At 37.3% G+C, this 27,626-nt stretch overlaps 1 protein-coding gene across 2 annotated transcripts; it reads right to left on the bottom strand.

Annotated features, from left to right (window-relative positions):
• Positions 1-3,586: 3,586 nt before the first annotated feature.
• Positions 3,587-27,626, bottom strand: LOC105394122 (protein white). Of its 2 annotated transcripts, none has more exons than XM_011565965.3 (14): positions 27,336-27,626; positions 22,131-22,365; positions 16,977-17,215; positions 16,558-16,629; positions 15,377-15,556; positions 14,300-14,457; positions 12,353-12,533; positions 11,339-11,515; positions 9,201-9,332; positions 7,892-8,064; positions 7,437-7,492; positions 5,739-5,844; positions 5,040-5,211; positions 3,587-3,913 (listed from the first exon to the last, which is right to left on the bottom strand). In XM_011565965.3, exons 1-14 carry the CDS (start codon positions 27,417-27,419, stop codon positions 3,812-3,814), a joined length of 2,067 nt encoding a protein of 688 aa, XP_011564267.2. In that variant the 5' UTR covers positions 27,420-27,626; the 3' UTR covers positions 3,587-3,811. The 2 variants fall into 2 exon arrangements, with proteins under 2 accessions (XP_011564267.2, XP_037973517.2); XM_038117589.2 differs by lacking the exon at positions 27,336-27,626 and adding an exon at positions 22,786-22,974.

Genomic DNA, 27,626 nt, shown 5'->3' with positions numbered 1-27,626 from the left:
TAGCTTTCTTTGAAATAAATACTCTAGGAATCCAGTGGAAGCTACCAAAGAGGTTATTATGTAAGCGAGCGCGAACTACCGGCTACCGGCCGGCAACTAAATAGAACCTTATTGCTAAGTTGCCAAGGTTATTCTAACATCACTCATTGATTCAGTGGCTGTAACTTTGTGTATTATCTTATTTATTTTAACTATTATGGGCGGAATTAAATAATGTCATAAATAGTCATAATAATAGATCCTATTGCTAAACACACATTAAGTAAGTAAATTTTATTCGTATTACTCCTGAAATATTGACTTTCAGTTTAGTTTCAGATGTTTCAGTCATGTAAGTACTTAAAGCAATGTAACCAAAGTATTTGTCATTTTGACAACAATTAATTTCATGACAATCCTTAACAAAACCAAAGATACAAAACATTCGATAAATAATAATAACAGAAGAGTAAAATAGACAAGAAATTCGTGATTCGAAGTTCAAATCGAACCGTGTTGGAGGCGACTAGCAACACCCACCTGCGTCTAGAGTTCTAAATCACATATTTGTAGGTCTAGGTCTAGTACCTACAATATAATTCATTGAATGATTCAAGATCAACTAAGTACACCACATATTAAATAAAATAAGACGCTTATGATGAATGCTGCATACTAGGTACAGTTTCAAAGGTACCTACTCAAATTTTATTGTCTAATCTCTAAGCTTTCCTCATATACGTTTTCTTCCAAGTGTTCTTGATTCTTGTCTCCAATCGTGAACTTCCTAACTTTATTGATCGATCGATTGAATTAATTACATTGATAGATACTTACATCACAACAAGTAGATTTATAGGCCTACATCTATCATACGGAAACAAAATAGGCGTGAACAAAAACCGAAGCGACAGTATTTTGTAGGGGTTCGTCAAAATGGCGGTCGGTTTAGGCAGCAGCAGCGTGGGGGCATCACGGGTCACAGAGTGTGTGGTGCTTCTGAGATTAGGCTGAAAGCGATACGGGTAAGCCGCTCGCCTTCCGGGCTGGCCATTCAGGTGGCAGGAGCGGTGGCGTAAGTGTGAGTGGTTAGCCTACGTGTGTACCTACGCAGTTTTTCAGTCTATCTATTACTTACCGTTTCTTGACAAAATATTAATATTCTATCATGGAAGTAGAAAAAAAGAATTCTAAAGAGATCGTTATGTTTCTTCTGATGGCTCCAACAACAGCATAAAGTACGTGATATTGAAGCATTTTTTATTTGCTTCAACTGCTTCATTTAAGATTGAATAACCAATACTGGTTGGTCAGCCTAAAAATCAGCAAAGGCACAATCCATGGGAAAATATTCATGGAAAGTATGAAAACCTTACTAGTTTACAAACAAAATCCTGGGCTAATATTTTTTTCTGATCTTAGTATTATTGTGTAGACTTATAGAAGTTATAGGTACTTGCGGCGGAAATATACATTACATAATTATGAACAATTTCTGACGATGACGTGCAATGTACTTCTTAATTCCATGCGTGCAATCATCGAGCAAATACAGAAATTGATCACTTCCTATCCTTATACACAAACGCCCCTTGGAAGTGTCAAAAGCTATTTGTGTAAGTGTGAGATTGAAACGTGACGAACCTAATCTTTATGTAATTGTGTCTGTTGACCTCTATAGGTGTAAGTACTTTCAAGATAAATTGGCGGCGCGTGTAAGGGTACCATCGAGGTATCTATTTGCAGTTACGCGTGTGGAAATTGGCTAAACGCTTTTAGGGACGCACTAGATCAGTAGTTTATTCCGACCATAGACTAATAGGTATACATGACTGTATATAACCTATGTACCTGTGTATACTTACCTACCTGCAATATGATTTCATAATGTAATGGTAATAGCACCCTAATTATTCCTTATTAATGCTATAGTTACGGTCGGTGTATTAATAGGTATTAAGTTATAAATATTTTTTATATTCGTATTCGTACACCCTAATTCTATGATAATATTTTATTATTATATTTTAATTATTGCATATCAAGAATATCTGCTTATGTTTAAATAAGTTACTGTAAATATATTTTCAAATGAGTACTTTGTACTTACGTAAGTGGAAACTTACGTGATCCGAAGCGTGCGTAGCAACTGCTACGAAATCTCGTAGCAAATGAAAATCTTTGTTTTAAAGGAATCTTTCTTAAGTAGGTTTTCAATTTTGGTTGTATACTTAGGTACATATTTCATTATAACTATGTATTTATGTAAGTATACCTACTTACCTTAATATTATCCTTGCGAACTTCTGATAGTATAAATGAACGTTGAACTGACCACATATTTCGTTATCTTTACCGAAACTTAAAGAGTTTTTGTATGCAATAATGATTGAAATACTTATTCAAGAATATAGGTAGGTACTGTTTGTATAGAATAGTGTAGTGTATTTGAGTAGGTATTCGCCTATCTGTAGGTATAAATAAACAATGCTACATTGTTTTCTATCTTGAAATTGATATGGGGAGTACACATTATAAGCCTTGAACTACATCAAATGAGTATAAAGATAGACAGTATGCATACCAACTCAGTACTCCTATCTTCATTCAGGAGGATCACATTATTTGCATTTCTAGGTATTAATCTATGCGGTAGAGTAGTAGACAATACTTACATGTATCTAGAACTAATATTTCTTAATTAAATAAGTATACTTACTATGTTATGTATATTTGAACCTACTTCTAAAATACTTACCTACATAGTACTTATTTGCTTTAATATAATATTTGTTATTTATTTTCATAGATTCCTTTGATTAGTTTCAAAGGTTCAAGGTACAAATATGAAAGATTATTTTAAATAGGTAATTTCATACATTTCTGCAGCCAAATTAAGCCCAGATATCCGTAGCTAATTTACATACTATCTGATTTACCTTACTGGGTATTTTGGTTTGATTTTAACTAAAGGAACATACCGTCAGGCACTCGAACCTTGAATCTTCGATAAAAACCTATAGGTCTGCAAATGTACACTCTCATCACACTTTCCCCTTTTGTTGTATAATTTCTCTCCTCCGAGGTAGTCTGGAAGAAATAAGGCCACCATTTGTACCGTCTATGTTGTACATTTCCTTGTGTAATTTATGTTTGTGTGTGCAATAAAGAATTATCTATCTATCTTTGTACAAAGGACAGTATGAAACTATGTCAATAAGGTACAGCCGGGTAGCCCAGTGGCTTGCAAACGTCCATCTTAATCAAACTAATGGACTCATTGATCAATTGATATTATGCACTTATGACCTGTATCCTAGCATTGCAGTCTAGATTGTCATAATAGGTCATCCATCTTTGTGTCAGTAGGAACTCAGTAGGAGACTCACACACAAAGCTATTGAGTGCTGGGGATAATAAATAATTAATTTACTTATAAATATGTTCTTCAGATTATTATTTGGTAGGCACAATACTATCTTAAGATAGTAAAAAATAACACAGTATTTGGAAAATAACTTTATTTTATAAAAAAGTTGAAAGGACTTGAAAAATGCGTGGATGTACAAAATATTATGTACCTATATACCTCTAAGTACTAAAATGAGGTGAATGTTCATATAAAAATAAGATAAATTCAAAGCTATTCTCTTTGTCAACTTATTATGCGTCATCTTAACCTAAAAACGAAATAAAACTATTACATCAACCAAAAACACCTTCCATACTTTTCCATTGCAACTATTTACACGGGCAAGATATCATAGCATTTCAACATTTTCAACACAACTTAGTTATATAAAAATAGCTCATGTTTCGTAAGTGATAAGGTTTATTTGGCCCTGCGCGTCCTCAGGACCAGGGCGATGTAGGCCAGTAGTCTGAACCCTATGAAGAGGAGGATCATGTTCACGACGTCCATTGTGAAGTCTTTCTGCAAATTAAGATTGTTCGGTTAATAGCTGATAAAATGCAGATTGTAGTTGGATATTTGGTTAAATTATTAAGGTGTAGTTTATGCAGGTGATTTTTTAAATTAATGAGGCAAAAAAAAAATCATCATCATCAGCGCATTTATAATCATTCACTGCCATGGACATAGGCCTCTCTAAGGAGCGCCACAAGTTGCCACAAAACTCTATATGCCGCATTCCTCATCAAGACCGTATCGGCCATTTTTTTAAAAATTCATAATAAAACAATTTTAATTTCCAAATTTTTATACAGGGTGTTGCAGAAGTGTGTATTCAGAATGGAAGGGAGCGAATCAGTGGGACATCTTTTGTGCCATAACTTTTGGAAATTCGTGAAAAATACCAGATTTTTTTGGTCACCAAGTCTTTCTGCAACACTGTGACCTAACTAGTGTTGCCCAAATTCAGTCTTGGTCTTGCAGTCTTGGTCTTGTTCTTGCGTTTTTGCAAGACCAAGACCAAGAACAAGACCGCGTATTTTTAGCAAGACCAAGACCAAGACCTGACCGTGCAAGACTTGAGCAAGAACAAGACATAGCCTGCAAGACTCTTGCGTCTTGCAGCTAGGACTTAGCGCTATTTTACTGAGTAGTTAGGTGTAACAGTTCAGTGTATAGGTAGGTACGCTTAGGAATTCTATGAGACGCAAAAAACTGTATCAAAGAATATGAAAAACTGGACCTATGCGCATTACGACTAATACCATAAACATAGCGAATAAAAATATCTATTAAAATCAAAAAGTAAACTTTAATAAATAGTAATAGACTAATAGGTAATTGCAAGACTTGCAAGACTCTTGCTGCAAGACCAAGACCAAGACCAAGACTGAGAGCGCAAGACCAAGACCAAGACCAAGACCAGGTGTATTGGCGCAAGACCAAGACCAAGACCAAGACCAGGTGTATTGGCGCAAGACCAAGACCAAGACTAGCTAAGTCTCGTCTTGTTCTTGCATTTGGGCAACACTAGACCTAACTAAGGCGAGATGAGGAAGGCCGAGGACCGAGTCTTGTGGCTCCTTGAGAGACGCCTATGTACAGCAGTGGATGATTATTGGATGATATAAAGACTTAAGACCCTTACCTCGGAGAAGCTAAGCGTGTCCAGCACGACCTGCCCTGAAGCCGGACAGGTGAAGTTCTCCCGGGTGCACGCGATCTGCTCCACGCCCGTCCACTGGTTCACCAGCAGCGCCTCGTTGCCGTACCGGAACCAGGATAAGTAGGAGATCCAGCTCAGGTAGGGGGGCACGGATCTGTGGGCGAAGGAGTTTGGTTAAGGTTGATGTAAAATTTTATAATGTTTGTCCATTTGCTAGCAAGGAGAATTGGTTAAGAAATTTGATGCGAACTTTATTATAAAATTTCTTATCAAATTTCTTGATGCGATCTTTATCTTAAATCTAGCTTAAATAAGCAGGGTTGAGCTCTTCTTCTTATAGTGTCAGTGAAACACGTACGACCTTCAGAAGGAGTTTAGATAAAGTCGTCTTTTATGAATTGATTGTACTTAGTCTGTAAGACTCATCATCATCAGCCAAGAACAATATGGAGCGGGATTCCACAAGGAGTGCCAAAAAAATCAGTAGAATCGTGTTTTCAGAGTTATTGAAAGCGTGAATGGCATAGTACACTCCCTTACTTTTGCTGTGTAATGCAATGAAACCGGTCTTTGTTTTTTCACATATGAATAACGGCCCCATGAACTGTTACGTTAGCTCCAATATACCTAGTACTTACATTAACTCTGAAAACTTGTAACATTGCTATATCTATGACTCACCCAGAGTTGAGGAAGAACCCTCCGAACAGCATGAAGGGTATGATGATGGGCGGCCCCACGGACGCCGCCATGCTCACGCTGCTACTGGCACACGAGATCAGGTACCCTGGGGGGGAGCATCTTCTTCAGTAAGGCAAAATTAGGCATAGAGCCGTGACGGTGTGACGTACGGCAACAAAGAGGGTGGCTCGCTTGCAATCATGCATATTTATCACCTATCTAATTAACTATTAATATTATTATGATACCTAGTTAAGATGCGGGAAGAACGGGAAGTTTTTGCTCTGAGTATAGTCTCAAAAGCGTGCTATAAAAGTGTTTAGCGGACTTTTAGATATTATTACAAAAGGTCTACAAAAAGTTTTGCAAAAGCGAGTAGTGTGACGGGTTACGGTTGTAACTTAACCTAAAAAGCCTCATAAATTAATTAAAATAAAATCATTAAAAGCATGGTTAAATTTCACAATCGATGTTAATTGCATCACCTGGCAGCCTCAGCGAAGGCTGCGAAGGGCCTCACATCTCACATGCAAATGTAACGTTATGCGGCCAGCACGGTTACAAAACTAACGGATTGATCTCTAGACTGGACCAGCTCATCTCAAACTGTCGTCATAAGGTGGTAATTCGCTCACACAAATAAAATAAAAATACATATGTTAATTTTAAACACTTATAAGTACGATACTAAATTTGTCCTAATTGTTTTTTTACGTTTAGTCAAGTATCTTTCTATAATTATTCTCATAAGTTTGTACTAATTACGAGCAACCGACTACCGTATTTACGATGAAGGTGGCCAATCTCATTGAATTCCGCCACCTGTACGCGAGTAGATAAGGGAAATGTCCAAGAATGTTTACAATAATGTGTTTACAGATAAATAAAAGGCTATGTTTCACCTGCGAAGCCTGCAAGGTGAATGAATGCGCAAGAATAGTAGGTCAGTTACTTTTTACAACTCAAGAATACTCTTTATCGGGTCAATTAAAATTAGTTTTTTTTTAAACAAATGTGGACCTTTAATTCCAGATATAGGTACCTAATTTCCGTGTATCTTTTCTCCGCTTTGGGCGTATCATAAATCATGATCGCTTAAACTAGCGATTATGATTCATTCTGACGCAAATATTGATACAAATGTGGGCCCAGCATTAAGATGATGAAAGTTTGAGATGCAGAGCTTCAGATCAATCGCCCCGCTATACAGGGTGTATTGTTACCGAGATACGTGAGCTAGCTGCGGTTTCGCACAAATTTCCTTCGCGCATGAAAATGACTGAACAAACCACATTCTGTAATTGTCCCGTTTGTGCATTGAACTGTAAACTTTGTATCTATCAAGTTACGGGTCAGTTCTGACGTTATTATACCGGTCTAAATGAGTCTTGTCTAGTTAATAGTTAATTAGCTGACTGAAAACGTGATAATTTAGGGCAAGAAACCTTATATTGCCTTAATCTAGCCTATCCTAAGCTTATACAGTAAATCAACCTTTTTTTTAAGAGCCTGTGTTATATTTCTACAAATATACAATAACCTGTTTTCAACATTTAAATTCAAGATGTTAACAGCTTGTATAAATGTAACCAAATCAGAAATAAATATTACGTACACACACACATGTTGGACACTTAACTGCACCAGAACGATACAAATAACAATCATTATTGAGATGTAATAAACTAGAACACTCACCGAATGACGTGGCAACATTGGTGATGAGAGCCGCCAGTCCAGACGCGATGAAGAACCTTTTAGAAAGGATTATCATTAATTGGCTATTAACACGATAAAAAATACAGCCTAATGGGATACGCCTTTCACAGTTTTTATTTGTTTATCGGCGATTCAACTGCAAAGCCGGTTTTCAATCGTTTTGAGATTTATATGCATTTGATACGGTTGTATCCTAGATATATTCTAGTCAGTCTAGTTTTGAAAGAGATATTTTGATTTTAATAGCAAGTTCACCCCCGATAAAATCGGTTTACAGCAATAAATATATGTATTGGCCACTTGTCTAAGATTGGTTACAAATTCAAGAGAGGTATAGGTACCTAAAACTTTTGAGAACCTAAAAATATACATCAAAACGGCATTGTAGACACACACATTTCAAAAACCCCCATCAAATCAACTCAAAACCTCACCGTTCCGGCGCGGGGTTCAGTCCGATCATGTAGTAAGCAATCGTAGTGAAGACAAGTGGGATGGTCGCGAACACCGGCGCCTCGGCCAGGGTCTTCGATAAGAAGTACACGTCAGCTCGGTACATGCCCGAGTGGTGCTCGCGGATGAAGATAGGCAGTTCGGAGCAGAATACCTGAGAGAAAGGGGCAAGGTCATGTTTTTGGATGAAAGAAAGAAAAAAAGAAAAACTTTATTGCATAAATATAACATGTAAGTGCACAAAAGGTGGTCTTAATTCTATGAGCATTTTCTATCAGTCAATCTAAAGAGGGTAAACCAGTAGAAAGGCAGTATTGGTCGTAAACATGCGTAATTAATTGGTTTTAGATATTCAAAAAACACGATGATTAAAAAACTGGTCTATTGATGGCTGCTTGTTTTGTGTGAATCAGGTGTCTCATATTCGTTTTTGATTGCAAAATCAGATAATGTATGTTGATTCCATATACCTGTTGCAATATAATTTAGAAAGCAAAAAAAGTTGCTGCACAAATGTTTGTGCGACACCCGTGCACAATATTTATGACAGCTTTTGGGGAGGGAAAATATCGAAGGGAAATATTGTAAAGAAGATAATACAGTGCCTCAATACAATTCCTATTGCACAAATTATACAATGTGTCACCGAAAAAACGAAATACAAACTTAACTACATTGTTTTTTAATTGAAGTGCAATTTAATGGACTATAATGATTAATACTGGTAATTGATCATAGCAAAGTCTGAGTCACTAAACCAATACTTTAACATGTTACGACATTTGAGAAGCTGTTTTCTCATTAATATTCTGACACACACTCGGCGGTTTGAATCTAAGTTATTTTATGCTAATACGAAGCTGATTCAAATCTGATTATACATCGTGCATGGGTTCATCTTGAGGCACACTTAGTTTTGTCGAATATTGTATTTCTACAACAGAACCGGAGACGGTCATGCAAAAGAAAGCTGGCATGCGCTATACTTATACGACTATGCGGAAACCTTTCTCCGATTTGTGGGTTCTTTTTGAAGAATCTATTATTCTCATGGTTCTGTTCTATCGGAGATTCTGGGTGGCCAGCCATAAAGTTTAGATCCGCTAATACCAGCTAACTGGTCCAAACACTCTGGCAACGATTTACGCACGGGAAATATTATTGTTAATTTGTAAATTGTGCAATAAAAGCATAAATAAATAAATTATTGTTACCGGGCCATCGGTTTCCCTGCTGCTCCCTGATGCTGAAGTCTTTTACTGCACATACAATAAGGATTCAACTACTCACATTGATGACGGCGAAGATGTTCTGGAAGGTCATGTTGGTGAGGAACATGAAGATGGCCCCGTTGATGTTCATGACGCCGTCCTGGTCCAGGTTCTGCCCGAAGTAGATCACTCCGATCAGGATCGACACCATCTAGTGTAGGAGGAAGAGATCCCGTCAGTCTATCGAATTTAGTGGGCTTTTTTTCGATGCATCATGATCTTAAAGAGCTAGTATAAGTAATTACTGAATTATTTTGATATTATAAAGAAGAAAGATCAGATTTTGTGTTTGCAATGGGCTTCCGACACTACGTAAAAAAAGGTGATTTAAAAAAAAAAATCACTGTTATAAAATTATCCCTTTTCTATAAAGATAAAACGTAGCCATTCTAACCTGAATAAACTCTGACCTACTATATAAGCTACTTTTTATCCCGGAATTACGTCAAGAAAAATATTTATTAATTGCCATGAGGGTCTACGTAAATGGACATAATGAAGAAACTTAAAATACAATGTAAACGTGAATTTGAACTGCCAACCTACCAAACCGCAAATTACGAACTTAACATTTTTGGATTGACCTTTAGGCTTAAACTTATCAAGCTTATTATGTTATTATACGTGCTTAGCTGCTGGTTTGTCGGGCTCAATTATACAGTTTTTATTTATGAAGGCTCTACATGTGTTATGTAACAGTGTTGTAGGAAGATAATGACTACCTCTGTCACGCACCGGTCCATCCTTGGATTTAATGAATGTAGGTACATAAGATATACATAATGCATTCTTCACATTTCATTTATTTATTTACTTCGTATGTAATATGTTTATCTTTGAGATTTATAGGACCACACATGTAGGAAGTCCCACACTCGAGCTAGGTAGGTATCTAGAATAACTTAGATGTTATCATACAGATACAGTAGAACTTAGTCATTAGGAGTAAAATACATATAAAGATGAGGTAGGTTATGGCATAGACTAATATTAGTGTATTTTAGTCGATGGTTATGGCAATAAAATCCTTGCAAAACATAATACGGCAATATGTTCCGGACCTAATTAACGAATATATTTGTATTAAAGATTACACAACACTCAGATATACTTTCGTAAGCCCGATTATAGTGCTAAGTTATTGGGCTGCGGCAATGTCAAAGACTTAAAAATAAAGTTATTATCCAATATAAGAGCGGAAACAACAATAAATAACAATACAGCTCTGTGTCAACATTTGTGTATCACTCTGCTATAATGGATGATATTGACTTGGGTCAAACTTGCGTTAGTCGAGGACTCGACTGGGAACATCGAAAGCAGCTATTTATGACATTATAATGCTATGGAACTAACTTATATATAAGCGGAATAAAATATTAAATTTTACAAAAAATACACGTTAAAAGTTCGGTTCCAATGTTATGTAAAAATTTAGCGAGTTTTCAGTATAAGTATAGTTAGTTATATATTCTTAACGGGCTTGAAGATAATATTTTAACATAAAGTAAGTATTACACCCACTACCTCTAGATATGTATGTAATTATTTAATTAAGACGCTTCCTAGAATCATCCGTCTTCTATGCAGGTACTGCAAGATGTCCACTCTGTTGCACAACGTATGCTAATAGAAATGTTTTATCTACATAATATATCTATGCATGCAATCAGGTACAGTCAACTGCATTGTAGATTTTAACATACATGTTATATTCATACAGGACACCCTGAAAGCAAACCTTGTTTCTCTTTACAATAAGTCCAAATAATATTATTCTCAGTGTACCTAGTCTAAAAAAGCCTAAATAGCTTATTATACCACAGCATGGATTCGATGTAAGTAAATAAAAATAATTATGTACATGGCTTGCCAACTTTAATTAGGCTTATTAATCATTGTAGATCGTTTTATAAATCTACACAGCTAGTCATTTCGCAGTTCATAATGTACTCGTCCTCAGAAAAACAATCATAAACCTTATGGCTGTTTTTAGTAGCAAGCGGATTTCATCACGCCCGCGGGTGGCACACCATTTTCCCGCGTGTTCCGCGCATATTCCACGCGATGAATACTTGTATAAACGCGTGCAGGGAAATCCCGCGTGCGTGATCAAATCCGCATGCTGCTAAAACAGCGTATCACCATGATACTCACAATAGTCTGCAAGAAGCGCACTTTGATCAGCATGGGCTCCTTGGTGACGGACAGCCAGGATCTCCACAACACGGCTCTGAACTGCGCGCACCACGACGCCTTGTAGGGCGACCGGCGCGTGCGCATCGCCGTGGTGCCCGTCCACGCCGCGTCCGCCCAGCCTGACGTGATCTTGCGCTGGGGAGATATGGGAGGTTAGACTTCGAAGGTTTCGACTCTATACTGACGGAAAACGAACGAACGAAAGCTGTCGTGCAATCTGCATGTTTAACATAGAGTGACCCCTCTTGTTTCGTGATGTTTTGAATTGAATTTAGTATTTTAAATACGTGTGTGTAAGAAGAGATTTGGATTTTAATGACTATGAGTAGAAAACAGTATTAAAGAGCAAATGGTTTTCTTACATGGCTCTGCTATTTACCTCTATTTACATTAGGCACGAACCTAAATGCATGAAAACTAAACTAGACAACTAAGTTCATAGAAACTTATGAAAGGTTAGCAATGAATGGTCACTCAAAGAAATAGATTAATTGGTTACTGACTTTCTTCGCCACCAAGTAAAAGGTCCTCTAAAAGCAAAAAACACGATCATAAATAATTTAATAAGCATTGTGCCTTATTATAAGCTCATTATATCTTCTCACTCAATAAACAGTAGAGTAGTACGTTCAATGTTGCATTCATAAATAGTTGGCAGCATATTATACAAAAAACTGGCTCAAGATCGTAAAGAGTGGCCGCGCTTCACTTCGGCTCTTTTACTCGCCAGCGGAAATTGGGAATAAGTAAGTAAATACAAAAAAGTGTGATGACAGACAGACAGACATGCAAACGGACAAACAACAAAGTGATTCTATAAAGGTGAGGATAGACTACAACATTAACTTGTTACAGAACAACGAGCCGCTCTCTGACATGTTCTAGTGTATCATCCTTTTGCTCGTCAAATTGCTGTAATCTATACCCACCTTTTTTCCTTTTGAGGACCGTAAAAACAGAAACTTAACAAACCTGATACATAAGCGCGTTCTCCGCCTCGGCGGCGATACGGCAGCCGATCTCGGACTTGGCGAAGGCGGTGCAGACCGTGTCGATGGTGTGCTTGGTGACCTCCTCGCGGCCGGGGGTTCCCGCTAGGAGCTGAATGAAGTGGTCCGCCGGGTTGTAGTTGGGAGGGCACGCTGCGCCTAGCCTAGGGGGGGTGGGGGTTGGAAGATTAGAGGATTGATTTGATGCGTAAGTTTAGAATGAATATTAGGTATTGGGATTTGCGCTAGGGGTATCTAATCGGCGTCTGAAACTTTACGACTATAGTTTGATCATTGATTAAATCCATAATAGTTCGATATCTGGGGGTGATTTTAAATCTACATATTTTGAGATAAACATTCTCAAATAATTTATTCCGCTAGACTCTATCTAGCAGCTACAGATATATCTATCCCGCAAAAAACTCCAGTGTAATCCATGCACGGTTAGACAGTTTGATATTGATCACGACTCAAAGTTTCCTAGCAAATTATTTTATGATGTAAGTTAAAATGTAACAGTAAATAACTGAGAATATTTTATAATTACAGTACAGTACAACCTTCGAAAACCTTGTACTAAGGCTAGGACATTTAGCGCCATTACCTACGGAATATACAGGCGATTGCAGGAATTATTTAATTAATAATAATAATTGAATACTGTTTAGATATGATTGACTAAAGTTGAACGCAGATCCGTTTCTTAGTAAAACGCTGTTTATACGATATCTACATCATTATCGCAATCAAACTGTCACACGTTTATTGTAACGTATGGTGCATACGACGCGACGCCATAAGTTTCATACTACATAATATACCTAGATTACCTAGTACTAGCTGTAGCATCCGTCCTAAGCACACGAATATTATAAGTACGAAAGTGTGTTTGTTTGTAGGACAGAAGGACCAACCGCTAACCGGTTCCGATTCATGTTTTGTTTGTTTGTCACTAACTCACGTGAAATTTATTTTGTTTGTGCTTTAGTCACTTCTCAATATCGTGAACTCAAATGCGGCGCAGTCGAAAGTTTGTACATTCTTTGATAGCGGAACGAAGCTCGCGGGCAAAAGCTAGATCGCGTAAAGCAATAAGTTTACTTCGATAACGCTGTTAATTAATTTGTAATAAAACTAACAAAGTAGTCTCCACTTATGGAGGTTTGATAAAGCACCCAATAAATATAAGTCATACTTGTATGTATGAAGTTGTTCAATTTACAAGCAGAGGTAGGTGCATGTATATTTTATTTTAACGATGGTAATCGCAAAAACGTTGCAAACTAGTTATTAATCTACGTTGCATTAGCCGCTCATGATTACCACACGTAATAAATAACCGGATCAAATAAAAAATATCAGACACGAGCTTGTGAGTGTTGTGACGGGTGGATGGCTAGGCTAGACTGATTTCGAAGAATTCCGAAGAAAGGGGTATTTTTTATTAAGTAGTTTAGTAGTTCACTTAATTGACGATGAATTCCTGTGATAAATGGGAGATACAAAATTGTTTAATGATTTAATGTTTCCACAAAATAAAAACTTTTTTGGCGATTTTTTTAATTAAATTTTCGCCCGGTTCATACATACCTGCGTACGGTAAACAGCGCAAGGGTTGAGTTGGTCAGAAACTTGGGCAGTTGCTGAGGACAGGACAGCATGACGCACTCTTATCAAGACCTTATTTATCCCCGTGTACCATTGGACAAGCACTCCCGCTCGTAGAAACTAAGTGATATATGTATTTATAGTGACTTGCAATTTCCTACAACTGGGTCATATTCTACAGTGTACCATAAAAAAAAGGATTGATGTATTGGACAGCAATAAAAAATGACCCTTCTTCCACGTGGTCAAACTATTTTGTCAAACTGATTTGAATATTTGAATACTTTTTCCTTGTGGTCAACCATAACTCGATACTCACTCTTTGAAGAACTCCGTAGCCTGGTCGGGGGATCCGAGGAAGGCCACCCTGCCGTCGGCCATGATGAGCAGCTTGTCGAACATGGCGTACAGCTCCGACGACGGCTGGTGGATGGTGCACACCACCGTCTTGCCTTTCTGCGCGAGACCCTTCAGCACCTAGGGCAAGGGAGGAGGGGGTAGTTGTGGTGGGACATTGTGGGTTTATGAGGATTGAAAGTGTTGGGCATGGTTGAAACTGTACGTAGTTCCATAATATAAGGCTGCATTCCCAGTAGGCAAACCGTTTTTCGCCGACTATGTTATAGCGGTAGTATGCAGAGTGTTCACAGTTAGCTAGAGTAGCGCTGACTTAACGCAGTTTACGGCATTAGGTGCGCCAAGTAACGAGTGAGCAGTTTGTTGACTGGAAATGTAGCCTTAAATCAGGTAAGTAAGTACTTTTCTGCTTAGCGTGTCAGGCGAAACAAAACAAAACACACAAGACTACGTCGGATCACCTGACTGCCCAGGATGCACTAATTATAAGGGTTGTCGCGTGCCCTAGTGAAATAAGATTGATATTTATTATTTGACAGTGTAATTAGTTATTAGACCGATGTTGGTGTCCCCGATAGCGATCTAGGTCTATATTTTGCGACTCAAAGTTGAAAAGAGAATGATTGATTATAGAGCTGCCATGCCTGCCAGGCCAAGCTGTGAAATGTATAATAGTTGTCACATAGCAGATGCTAAATTGCGCCTAAATTGGTACATTTTGAGCGATAATAGTGCAGCGGCAGGTGTGATGGGCCGGCATTGGAAAGTCCCGTGTTTATGTAGCTATTTGCTCTACTTATTAAATGAGGACATACACTTTCGTAGTATTGATAACCTGCGTAAGTCATAAATTGTGGACGGCCGTTTGGAAAGACGATCGGATGTGTGAGAATAGAAGTGAATAATTTGTTAAGTTAATAACAAAATTGCGGCCATCTAAGCATTTATTAACTTGCCTTAAACCATCAGCGGCCTTTTGGCCCGTTGTTCAAATTACGCGGTTTCTAGTAAGTACAGCTCACTACTCACTACCACATACCTGTATGACATTCTGCGCCATAAAAGAGTCGAGTCCCGAGGTGGGCTCGTCACAGAACATGAGCGGCGGGTCGGTGAGAACCTCGCTGGCGAAGGACAGCCTCTTCATCTCTCCGCCAGAGATGCCCTTCAGCCGTCCGGGGATGCCGATCACGGTGTTCTGGCATTTTGTTAGCGCCAACTATGTAGATAAGGGAAGGAAGGTGTTTGGATTTTAAGCGTATTTCATGAAATACACTCACGGGAAATGAAAAAGTTCCAGTGAGAAAAATACCAAATTACTCCTAAGCTGAAAAAACTAAGTTAATGACGACTGCTGCAATATTTAAGTTCAAACATCGGAATTCGTAACATTACCAACTGAAATGTTATAATTATTGGGGTCATTTGGTGTCAGCATTTTGTAAATGGAACTGTCTCTTTGCTCGTGAGTGTAGTAACTGTATGTGTACAAATTATTTACCCAAACAGCCATGATATGAGCCAGATATGGCAATATAAGTTATAAATTATATTTGTTAACTTATCGGTATCCTGTCTGTACCTGTGCCCTTGTTTTATAACGAAGTGCCTAATTAATTATATCTGCTAAGATATCAAGAACAAAATATAATGGCAGTTTAATGCATTACCCATGCGCGCCATGCCATGCACCATGTCATAACAAAATAAGATAGATACGCCTACTTAGATATCTACTTTCACATTTTGTGACCTTTAGTTACCTATCGACATATAAAAAATATAATAAACTAGTCGGCAGTTGTTTATTGCTAAAGATCAACTTGAAATTCAGTCCATGGATTATTCAGTAATATCAGTAATGAATAATACCTTATTAGGGAAGTATAACGAATTATTATTTTCATTAAACACAATTCCAGAGTGCAAGCATGTAGTCCAGCAACAGGTTTATATTTTACAGCTTTAATTGATCTGACATTAAACATTCTTCTCGGGTTTATCGCCCTGAATACAAACTAAGTATAAAATATACGAATTAAAAAGTTCCCTACCGGCCTGGTATTTACTCTCTCTCACCACACATCAAGAGATTAGTGGGTAAATGACTGAAATCTGTCATGTAAAGAGACACACACGTGGAACCTGATAACGACAGATAACACATTTCCTTACTCATTTAAATATTTTGATTGTGAAACTGTGTGAACACCGACTTACCTCAGATATGACTTCTTGCACTCGGCGCATTCTCTGCGCGTACGGGATGTGGCGGTCCATTCGGACTAAAGCCTGAAAAGTTAGATACCGTTAGCATCTTTTCCCGTTCCAACATTAAGATTGATATTACTATTCTTATGAGTTCTATTACGACTAAAGCGCTTTAACTTAGGTACTAGGGAGTAACGAGTTCGTAAATCTTTGTATACAGATGCAGACGCTTTTTATATGTATCATTCATAGATGTATTTCGAAAGTGGTAGAGGTTGTAAAGACGTATCTTGTCACGTCTTATGACACGTTGTGTAACCGGTTTTCGTCTTACAATGTAACAGTTGCATTGGTTTAATTCTAACCACGATACCTTTTATTAGTCATATCATAACAGCAGTCCTCATAAAATCAGTAATAAAACTAACCTGAAACACCAGATGCTCCCTCACAGTGAGGGTGCCAATGAACAGGTCCTGCTGTTGCACATACGCCGACAACGCGGCCAGCGCGTCAGGGTTGGCTGGCTGGCCGTTCAGCGCGCGCGTTCCACTGGCCACCACGCCTCCTGGAGTCCTGAAGGTCAGTGAGTTGAGGAGTGTGGTCTTCCCCGCGCCTGAGGACCCCATGATGGCTAGCAGCTCGCCAGGGTATGCCGCGCCGTTTACTGGTTGAGAGAATGTGGGTGTGAGGGGTTTGGGCGTTGGTGGGCATTATAATGGTATTTTTGATAGATGTTAAGTTAGGGGTGATACTGACATGAGTGGATAGTTCGCAAAGTACCTAATCAAAATATTAAAGGAACTAAAACATGTCACAATCATCATCATCCAACTCGAAAACTCAGGTGGTTGGACATTTGTTAGTCTCATAAAAACAAATGTAAGAAACAGAAAACATGGCGTAACATAACAATATATCGATGAACTGTAATCCTGTTGTAGGGCTTGCAATTCAATACTTAGTATCGTTAGTGTCATTGCAGAAAGCGTAGAGCATTACCACCTCGCGGCTCTCATTACAAACGGGCTTTTTAAATTGCACCGCTCCTGTTGCAAATGACAAAATAATTGTTTAAACGCTTAAACGTGCTACTTAATGGCCATACTTAAACCTCTACTTACTTCTTTAACTTTAATTGCATGTTTCGGGTATTTATTTACCTACCTAGCCCGAGTTTGATGTAATGACGTACTAAAAGCTCCGTGGTAGAGTTTTAAAATTTATATTATTTCGGGTTTGAATGAGCTAGACTTCTCAGGTAGGCTTAGACACACTTATAGGCTTCACATATAAATCTATACAGGGTTATTGGAAGGTCGATGTATTCCTTTAAATGGGTTGTTGACGAAGGCGTTTCCAGTTGATTGAACCCCATAATGCACTATCCGAAATTCAACCATTTCTGAGTTATTTAAGTTGGATGTTTTTTTTAGGTATTTGCCAAAATGTATGTTTAAAAGTAAAATATTTCAAAACTATCAATATTTTTAATACTTTTTTGATTGTTTTGCATTGGTGACACCTTAGCCAACTAATTATAATCATTAATTGTGCAATATTTATCTTAGTTTAGACACAGTGCTTTAAAATATATGGAACATTAAGAAAATGTTACGAAAGTTGATAACAAAAAAGCTAAATTAAAAAAGAATTTAATCTGTAAATTTTTCAGGCACTACAGCTTTAAAACATAATCAATTTATAAGCTTTACAATGACATATTCCAATCTAAAATCGATTAAGGTATGACCAAGATATAGCCAAAACAACCGCATAGGCGGACAAATCTCAGTAGCGAAACGAACAAGATTTTGTTCCAATTTTAAGGTAAAATGTCTTATAACTGGACTTTGTTGAGTTCCGAACCTTTTACTAATGAATGTTCTGCGATAGCGCGGTTCCTCAAAAGCAGAGATCGACTACAAGGATGCTTCACCGAAATAATGCTTGTCCAATAACAAGGTTAGTCGAAAGTACTTTTCGATGACGATAGGTTCAACGATAGAATGGTTTTTCGACTGCACAGTTTGTCAAATTGTTTAACCACCAAATTGAATCTCCTATAACACTATTCGGTGAAACTATTCAGCTAAAATATTTGGCACAGTGTTTGAACACGTTGAATTTAAAACAATCATTGTCAAACAGTGCTATTGTCACGAGCTATTGGCCAATCATGTTTTCGGCGAATTAACCGTCGTCAAACAGTAGTTTTGGGGAACCGGATTGTGAAGAATTATTTTGTTTTACCTATCATAATTGAAAATTACAATCGGCTAACCGTATCGGACGAGCATTATTTCGGTGAAGCGACCTTGTCCTAGATCTGTGCCTTTCAGGAACCGCACTTTTGGAACACAATAATTACCAAACGGTTTGGATCTCTACAAAGTCCAGTTACAATACTTTTTATTATTTTTACCTTAAAATTGGAACAAACTCTTGGTAGTTTCCTTACTGAGATTTGTCCGCCTTTGCGGTTGTTTTGGCTATGTCTTGGTCATACCTTAATCGATTTTAGATGGGAATATGTAATTTTAAAGCTTTTAAATTGATTATGTTTTTAAGTTGTAGTGCCTGAAAAATTGTCAGATAAAAATCTTTTATAATTTATCGTTATTGTTTTCACCTTTCGTAACATTTTCTTAATGTTTCAACTATTTTGAAGCACTGTGTCTAAATTAAGTTAATTATTGCGCATTTAATGATTATAATTAGTTAGGTAAGGTGTCATTAATACAAAACAATAAAAAACCGGCCAAGTGCGAGTCGGGCTCGCGCACAAAGGGTTCCGTAGCAGCAAATTACAGTTAAATCAACCTATCTCAAAAACTATAAGAGATACTTTGATCAAACCAAAAATCGTTGAAAGAGTTAATTAGCATGCATCACCTCTATTTTTTTTAGAATTTTATACCCCGTAGTTATAAAAATAGAGGGGGGGGGACATACTTTTTACGACTTTGAGAGCTGATATCTCAAAAACCGTTCACTTTAAGAAAAATGTTTTTTAGAAAACTTTATATCATTTTAAAAGACCTTTCCATTGATACCCCACACGGGTATGTACATCGAAAAAAAAAATTTCATCCCTCAGTTACATGTATGGGGGGCCCCACCCCCAATTCTTTTTTTTACTATTTAGTGTCATATTTTTGTAGCGGTTCATACAACACATATTCCCATCAAATTTCATCACTGTAGTACTTATAGTTTCCGAGTAAATCGGCTGTGACAGACGGACAGACGGACAGACGGACATGACGAAACTATAAGGGTTCCGTTTTTGCCATTTTGGCTACGGAACCCTAAAAAAGTATTTAAAAAATGGTTAGATTTTTAATATTTTGCTTTTAAACATAAATTTTGGCAAAAACATAAAAAAACTTAAAACATTACATAACTCAGAAATGGTTGACTTTCGGATAATGCATTATGGGGTTCAATCGACTGGAAATGCCTTCGTCTACAACCCATTTAAAGGAATACATCGACTTACCAATCACCCTGTATACCCAAGTAACATTTCATTCGAGCTTAGGTTGTAAGAAATGCCTTTAGGTTTTATAAGGGTTGTGAAAAGGTTAATGCTTTGCTATCTGGTCATATTGAGTACTTGAGAATGATTACTAAGTCCTAAAACTAATTGTTTATTAATACAACCTTGTAGCTGCTGATAAGAGTTTATATTAACGTTATTTTAACATGTATTTCAGGAGCATATAGTTCTAGGATCTTATAGTTGTCGTAGACTCCTGATTTACTTCTAGAAAAGCTAGCATTAATGCTAAAGTGAGAGCTTAAGGTTAAATTTTTAACCTTGATACAACCATAAAGTTATGGAATATTTAAATTACTTATAAGTATTTTTTAAAACCTATCTTAAACCTTTAGGTTGATAAGAGTTGTCTAGGCAAACAAATTAGGACTACTTGGTGAAAACCAAAAGCATTAAGCACTGGCTATGAGCTAAAGGCATGATTTAAGTCCTACAAGAATATTTTAAAGCTTTAGAGGCATCCTCAAAATATGTTTAATGCTTTTTAGTAATTTCCTAACGGCCGCGATATTTTTTCACTGAAATAAAAAAAAAAACTTACCAAAAAGATACATTTTAATTAATAAGGGAAAATTCAGTAGCGTTTCCTATACTATTACAAATATATGTTTTTTTATATAAACAGTAATTTTATTTCTAATATAAATTTACACCAAACATAAAATTTTATCTATTTTTTTAATTAAAATACAGAACTATTATCCGAAAGTATCACAATAAAGTGCTAGTCGCACAAGGTTTTCATATTTCCTGACTTCAGCCTAACTACTTACTATATTTTGTATTACTATACTATTTACCATTTTGAGTCTTGGAAAGTGTCAGGTAATGGCGCCATTTATTATAAAATCTTACACAGAAACATTTTAAGACCCGAGAGTCCTGGGAAGGCATTACAAATATCCATCAAATATGTTTCAAGTTATAGTAGAGTTACATCCAGGACTAATTTAGAACTTAAAAGCTGTCTTCCAAGGTTATGTTAACGTTAAATTAAGGTTGTGAAGGTTTTATTTAGGTTCTGTGTAAGTTGTTCAAAAGGTTCTGGGTTTGAGCTATAGGTTTTGCTGTAGCTCTCAGAAAGGTTCTAAAACGTGGGCCCTTTTTGCACTCAGGAGGTTAATATAAGGTTAATATAAGGTTATCGAGCCTTCTAAGTCTCACGAGTTGATTTCCATACAAAGGTTCTAGAACCTTTTCAAAACCTTTTTAAAACCAAAAATGTTACTTGGGTAATGACTATTATGCCAGCGCAAAACCATAGACAAATTAAACTATTAGGTACCTCGTTCATCTTATCAAGATCATCAAAGGCTAACTTGTGTAATCGACATGGTATATTCACGTGATTTCCCGTAAATTATTGCTTCTTACAAAGCCATTGATTACAGTTTGCATTTATAAACATTATCTAAGGTGAATGCATATTTATTAACCAGCATCCTTAAACAGCTTGTGAGGCGCTATAGCATTAGCATAAAACATTGAAAATACATTATTTATTGTGTACAAAGCTCCACATAAAGATTTATATCATGAATCCTGAATTAAGTAAACAGAAAATTAAATTTACTGAGCTAGTTTCAGCATAATATATTACTAGGTAAGTAGGTATACAATCTACAAAATAATTCTACATTGTCCACCCATGTATAAATATGTATATGTATATAGGCATCTTGTGCTCACCAGCACTGGATGGAATCTTTCCACTCTGCTCTTGGAGCAAACGCTTATACCAGCGGTTCACGAATATACCCATTCGTTTTCTAGGCGGGACCCTATTTTACGTCTTGAACCTAGATTCCTATAAGTTGCGCCAACAGTGCTTGATTTCAGTCTTGAATTTTTACAGAACCCCTGGGTTATGCGGAATACCGATCGAGTACCATGTCTAAACAAAACCACTCCATAGCTTCCCACCCAACTCACAATTCTTGAGCAGTTGCAAAACCCCGGTGTTTTTTAGAAAACCAATCGTACACCTCATTTCTACATCTACATGAACTGCTCAACTCACCATTCTTCAGCAGCTGCTTCCTCTGTTGGTACATGCGGTTGTTGGAGCCCCGCCACATGGGGCACCAGCCGCGGCTGCGGCTCCGGGACTCCGTGGCGAAGGCATTGATGTCGGCCCACGTGTAGGTCACCTTCTCTGCGCCCCCGATAGCCCCGTAGGTCTTGTTGGGAGTGGGGATGGAGAGAGTGATCTCTCCGCCGCTGTTGCGGGGCGTGCCTTCGGGAGAGTTGCTGTTCTGTGGTTGAGAAGGAGGGTTAGGGTTGGTTTGATGTGCGTGAATGTTTTAACGTAATGATAAATAGATAGATAGAATACACTTTATTTGTACACCAACAAAGAATAATAAAATTAACAAGTTGCAACTTAATTAGGGTATAGTTAATGATTTGTACTTTGTAATGGGGAAACGGAGTTGAGTTGACCTAAAATTCTTAGGAATAGTTGTAGTTGTAGAGAAAGGCAGAGTCAACTCTGTAACTAAGTAAAAATTGCTGCTTTACGAGTAGTAATAAATCTTATATGTCTCGTTATTCTTTCCCCGACGCATTAAGATCACTACAAGATTCAGTTTAGTATAGTAACTGTATCTACTCGTTGGTATAATGACTGTAAGCTTTAAGCTTCGACACTAAGCTTTAGCGAAATATAAAATTACCAGCAATGCTTGATTTTCCGCTTCAACGGGCTCGCTTGAGGGTAGTTGCGAAAGTGATACGTCCTCCGAGGAACCTCCGAAGAGGGTCCCTATTGATTTTCTTGCTAACCCTACCACGAATGACACCCACTCTGATAGCAGTAGTAACAGCAAATTGTACGTGTATTCTATCATAGTTTTGCTCGATGAATTTTAAAGTTCATTTACATTTTAATTTGAAACATTCTTGTTAATTCACTGTGATAGTTTTTGAAACAATTAGAATAAAAATAGTTTTCGTAAACATTGTTATTTTTTATCATCACGTTTTCGGGCTCAACCGTGGGACTTTTAAACCTACAAACGCAAGTCGTCCGTGTCGACATTAGGCAACAACTAGATCGGAACTCGGAAGCCGGTGTCAGTTACCTCGTATCGTATTTCGACTATCGTCTGTAGAACGCCGCAGGGAACCCCTAAAGTGTACATTTAGGGGAAGACCTACTACTCAAGCGTTAAATTTGACACGGACTATTGAGGAAGTAACGGGGATTATAGGAAGTGTGTTGGGATTAGTTACAGGTGTACCGTAATGTATAACGGATACGTATATGTATAAGTTATTTCATCACCATCAGACAAAACGAGTGTTTTCTGGATCAGAGCTTTCCCCTAGTACATTCTAACAACAATATCCCCGGCCTATCTCACCCAGCCTCGTCTCACGCTCACGACATAGGTAACCTGTCCTAGGTCGTAGCTCCAACAGGCCGGAGGTTATCGCTAAAATTCCGCATCTCTATACATATTATAAGTTATAAGCATAAACAAGATTATACACTAGACAGATTGTAATTGCTATTGGAACAAGAAAAGTTCAAATAAACAAAGGCCTCCTTTATAAAGACTCTTGTTTTAAATACCAAAAAGAAGGTTCAACAAACTTGGTTACATAATGCATGTATACGAGCTCAAATTAGGCGTCGCGACCGCCTCAAGGTCTCTCAAGCCAGCCAGGATATGGATGCCTATACATATATTATAGATCGTTATGTAACCTCTATATGGCTGACCTTACAAAGAATGAGCTTTTGCAAAACGCGCCGTTTATAAACTTAGTCGGTCTTTTGCCGGTATATTTGCATTGAATGAAACATACTTATACTTGCACGTGTTTTTATAATTGCTGTACTCTATGCATTTGAAGTAAAAATTAATGTAATGGTTAGTTATTAGCAGAAATAACAAGATAGTTAACAGGTAATTAATCTATTAAGTACTTAGGTATATTTCTATTCTTTGTGGGGGTGTGAGTACCTGCACATGGCTCTCTCGAATCTCGAATGGAACCTTTGTGCATATCCCCAACTTCACTCCCTTCCTTAGCTTCGACCACTCTAGTCCACTGGTAGTTTGGTGGGTTCACACATCTACATGTGCTAAATCTGCATAATGCATATTTTCCCTCACCGTAAGAGCGGTAGCATACATTGTACTAAAATTCCAAAGAACAGGAACGGGATTTGAACCCGCATCTTGGCATGAGAAGAGGGCGCTTACCCGATTGAACTACCACCGCTCTAATTATAATAATAATATATATATATATATATATATATATATATATATATATATATATGGTTGGTAGTATGGAGTTTTGTATCAGCGGTAATTTTAAAATAGGCTTGTTATTTTAACTATGTACAACTTTGACTGTAGACACACCGGCACTAATTCAAATGTTCACACTATGAAATGATAAAAATCTTGTCTAGACAACATTTGCTTTTAAAAAATGCACAAAATCGGACGAGACAGATAAAATCTTAATTAAAATAGCGCACCGCTTTTAGGTTAATGTTTAAATCTTTAAATGCAAAGGATAAACAAGGAGCAAAGGAACTGACAATATTCCAGCTACTAATAGGAGCTATGAAGCATCGGATCCTGTGAGAGATCTATCCTAAATTGGACAGGATATCTTCTATTACTATAAATTGGGTTCCATTAAATGACATAGATCTTGGGAAATGGTAGCATGCGTATATTTACATAGATATATTTATGTAGAGCTATAGGTAGATAAATAAGAACCTATTATTCTGGAAAATTATTAGAACTGTTTAGTAATTAGTATTCGGCTCTTTTTGGTCTGTAATAGTTTATTAGAGATAACTAGCATAGTAATGTCTTGTAATGACTGTTTGTAGCCAAAATAAAGAAAATGAAATAAACTGTTACAAATTTAAGAAAAAAAAAGATCGGTGAAGAATAAATGATTCATAATTAAGTTTTGGACAACTTTCTGTCTTAGTTTCAATCTCACTTAGATTACAATTATTATTACGAGATTTGGTATGAATTTATCATACCAAATAAGATACTTACTTATAATATAATCCAATAATCTTATTTGCATTACATTTAAGCGGTCTTAAAATCATACTTTTATAACATTCGTGCAATAAACATTCAAGAACATTTAGGTTAGTAGGGACATATACAGATATATAATTCATTTTATCATGCATCAGCGCCATGCTGGCATCAAGACTATCATCATCTGATACATGGTACCTACCATTACAAACATACTTAGCCATTCGCTTTCCTCAGCAGCCAATGCTAACTTTATCCCACATCTCGGTGAACTAATGCCTAAAGTCCCAGAATCAAATCCCGGTCTAAGAAGAAAAACTTAATTCGAACCCGGGGCTTTTTGCACATGCGGCAGCGTCGCTAACCGCTGCACCATTGGTGTTCGCAAACCGATAGTCCAAAGCAAACAAACTGGCCCAAACGACTTATATAACTGGCAGGTAAGCGGCAACATTAAGAACGAGACAGAGGTCACCCTAGCTTACGAATATCGAGCTTTCGCAGCGCTGCTGCGCTAACCACGACTCTATCTTGTTGTTTTCAACGTTACCGATTGCATGACAGGTGCCGTGCGTTCGTTTTTTGTCAATCTAGAGTAGCCACCCAGGCTGTGGGCCGCACGTTGTTACAAAAACGAGTTTGGAAGTTCGTATCTCCGTGGAGATGTCGGGCTACGGGCCTTGATGCATTAAACATAAATCAACGTGATTTGGAGATAACACTCGCGTCCACAGCAAGCTATGAAATGTTAAGCTGTTATTTTGGTAATGGAAAGTTTGGGCCTATCTAAGAATAATTTTCAAGTGTAAGTGGATACTAACAATCAATTTATTAATGTGATAGTAATAAAAAGCGAGTGTGTCCGTCCTTCTCCCGCGGTTAGTTTAAATTCGGTACTCCACACCGAAAAACCGGCCTGAAGGTTAAAATAAGGTATTACTTTTGTGAAACCCTAAAAAGAAAAACCCACGTGTACCTACCTACCCAAAATTAATTCGGTTGATATTTGGTAATCATTTTATTAAGATGTTTAATTTCGTCAAACATCATATTCATCATCATGCTATAAAGTTGTAATTTACTATAAACTGCTTATGAAAGACACTCAAATTATAAATTCCCTTTGGTTTGGCCCCTTTGCTATGCCAATGTTGATATTTCTGCCAGTGGAGGCTCGACACAAAAAATAAAGGCATGTGACTGGATTTGATATCGCTCAAGCAGAGACATTAAATTAAAATAAAATGCTTTAAAGTGGAATGGAAATAAAACGATTAAGTATTTTTAAATCAAACAGACTTAAAGAAAGGTAAACTTTTTCTTCACCTGCGCCTAGGTAGGTATGTCGGTATCTATGCAAGCTAAATCTCATTTTAAAGCCAACATAATAACTGTCCACTTTTCCTAGATGGTTTTACTAAATTCTAACTGGTGATATCATGTCCAGCTGCCATAGCCCTCTCGTAAGGAGTACCACAGATAGAAAGACCCCACACCGACGAGGTGGGTGCACATTCAAAATCCGCTATCATCTTTGAATGTCAAGAGACGAACTATAAACCTTTCTGTTAAACCCTATGTTACTTACCTTCCTTCACATTAAATGGTTTGAGTTTTTAGGGATATTCATAATTTAGTAAGTACCTAACGGCTATTTTTCTAAACATTGCGCAATATTTAATTGTAAGACTTATACACCTTTCCTACTCTCCCACATGGGACCAAATAAATAACATAAGTAGTCTGTATTAAGTAGGTATATGTTTAGGCATTAATTAAATAAATTCAAACAATCAAATAGCCGTTGAAAGAATCCAAAATGTGTTTTATTTTAAGGTCTACTATAAAAACACAATTTAAGCACCTCTCTAGCTGAACCGGTTCCAAACCGCATTCATGCCCAAAAGAAACGGACCATTAAAATTAGAGGAGATTTTCCACTCATCCAAATGGCAAGAAGAACACAAAATTTGCTGGATTACGTTATCTAACCTTTTAACTAAGCCTTCAAATTAGGGATCAGCTTATGGTTTAGGTATAGTTAGGGTAGTAATGCATAGGTTATGCAAGAGTTAATATTCACCGGACAGTTATTATAAACGTAACCCTTCAGATTGTAAAGATAAGCAACCTGTCACATGGAAAAGATTCTAGGAGTATTTAATAAAAATACCATTAGAAATAAAACTTACTGTAGGCGAAGTATTGTATGTGACTCGCTGGTGATCTCCAGAAGTCTGTATCAGAGGCTCCTGCTCCTCATTTCCCGCTGTCATTTTGTAAAAAAAAAACACTAATCGCAATCACGCACACACTGCACACTGGCACTCAATAAGTTATTTTTTTCTCGTTTTCGCGGGATTGTCTTTGGTATCGTGCGTCGGCCGCGCGCGCACGTTGTGTCGAAATGAGCCTACTGACTCGAGCGGCGCCTTACTCTTCATATCTCTTCTAATGAGCTCTGGACTGGTAACTTTGGGGAG

This window comes from Plutella xylostella, chromosome 10 (assembly GCF_932276165.1).
Source record: "Plutella xylostella chromosome 10, ilPluXylo3.1, whole genome shotgun sequence".
NCBI classification, from domain to species: domain Eukaryota; kingdom Metazoa; phylum Arthropoda; class Insecta; order Lepidoptera; family Plutellidae; genus Plutella; species Plutella xylostella.
This window is presented reverse-complemented; position numbering and strand designations above follow the sequence as displayed.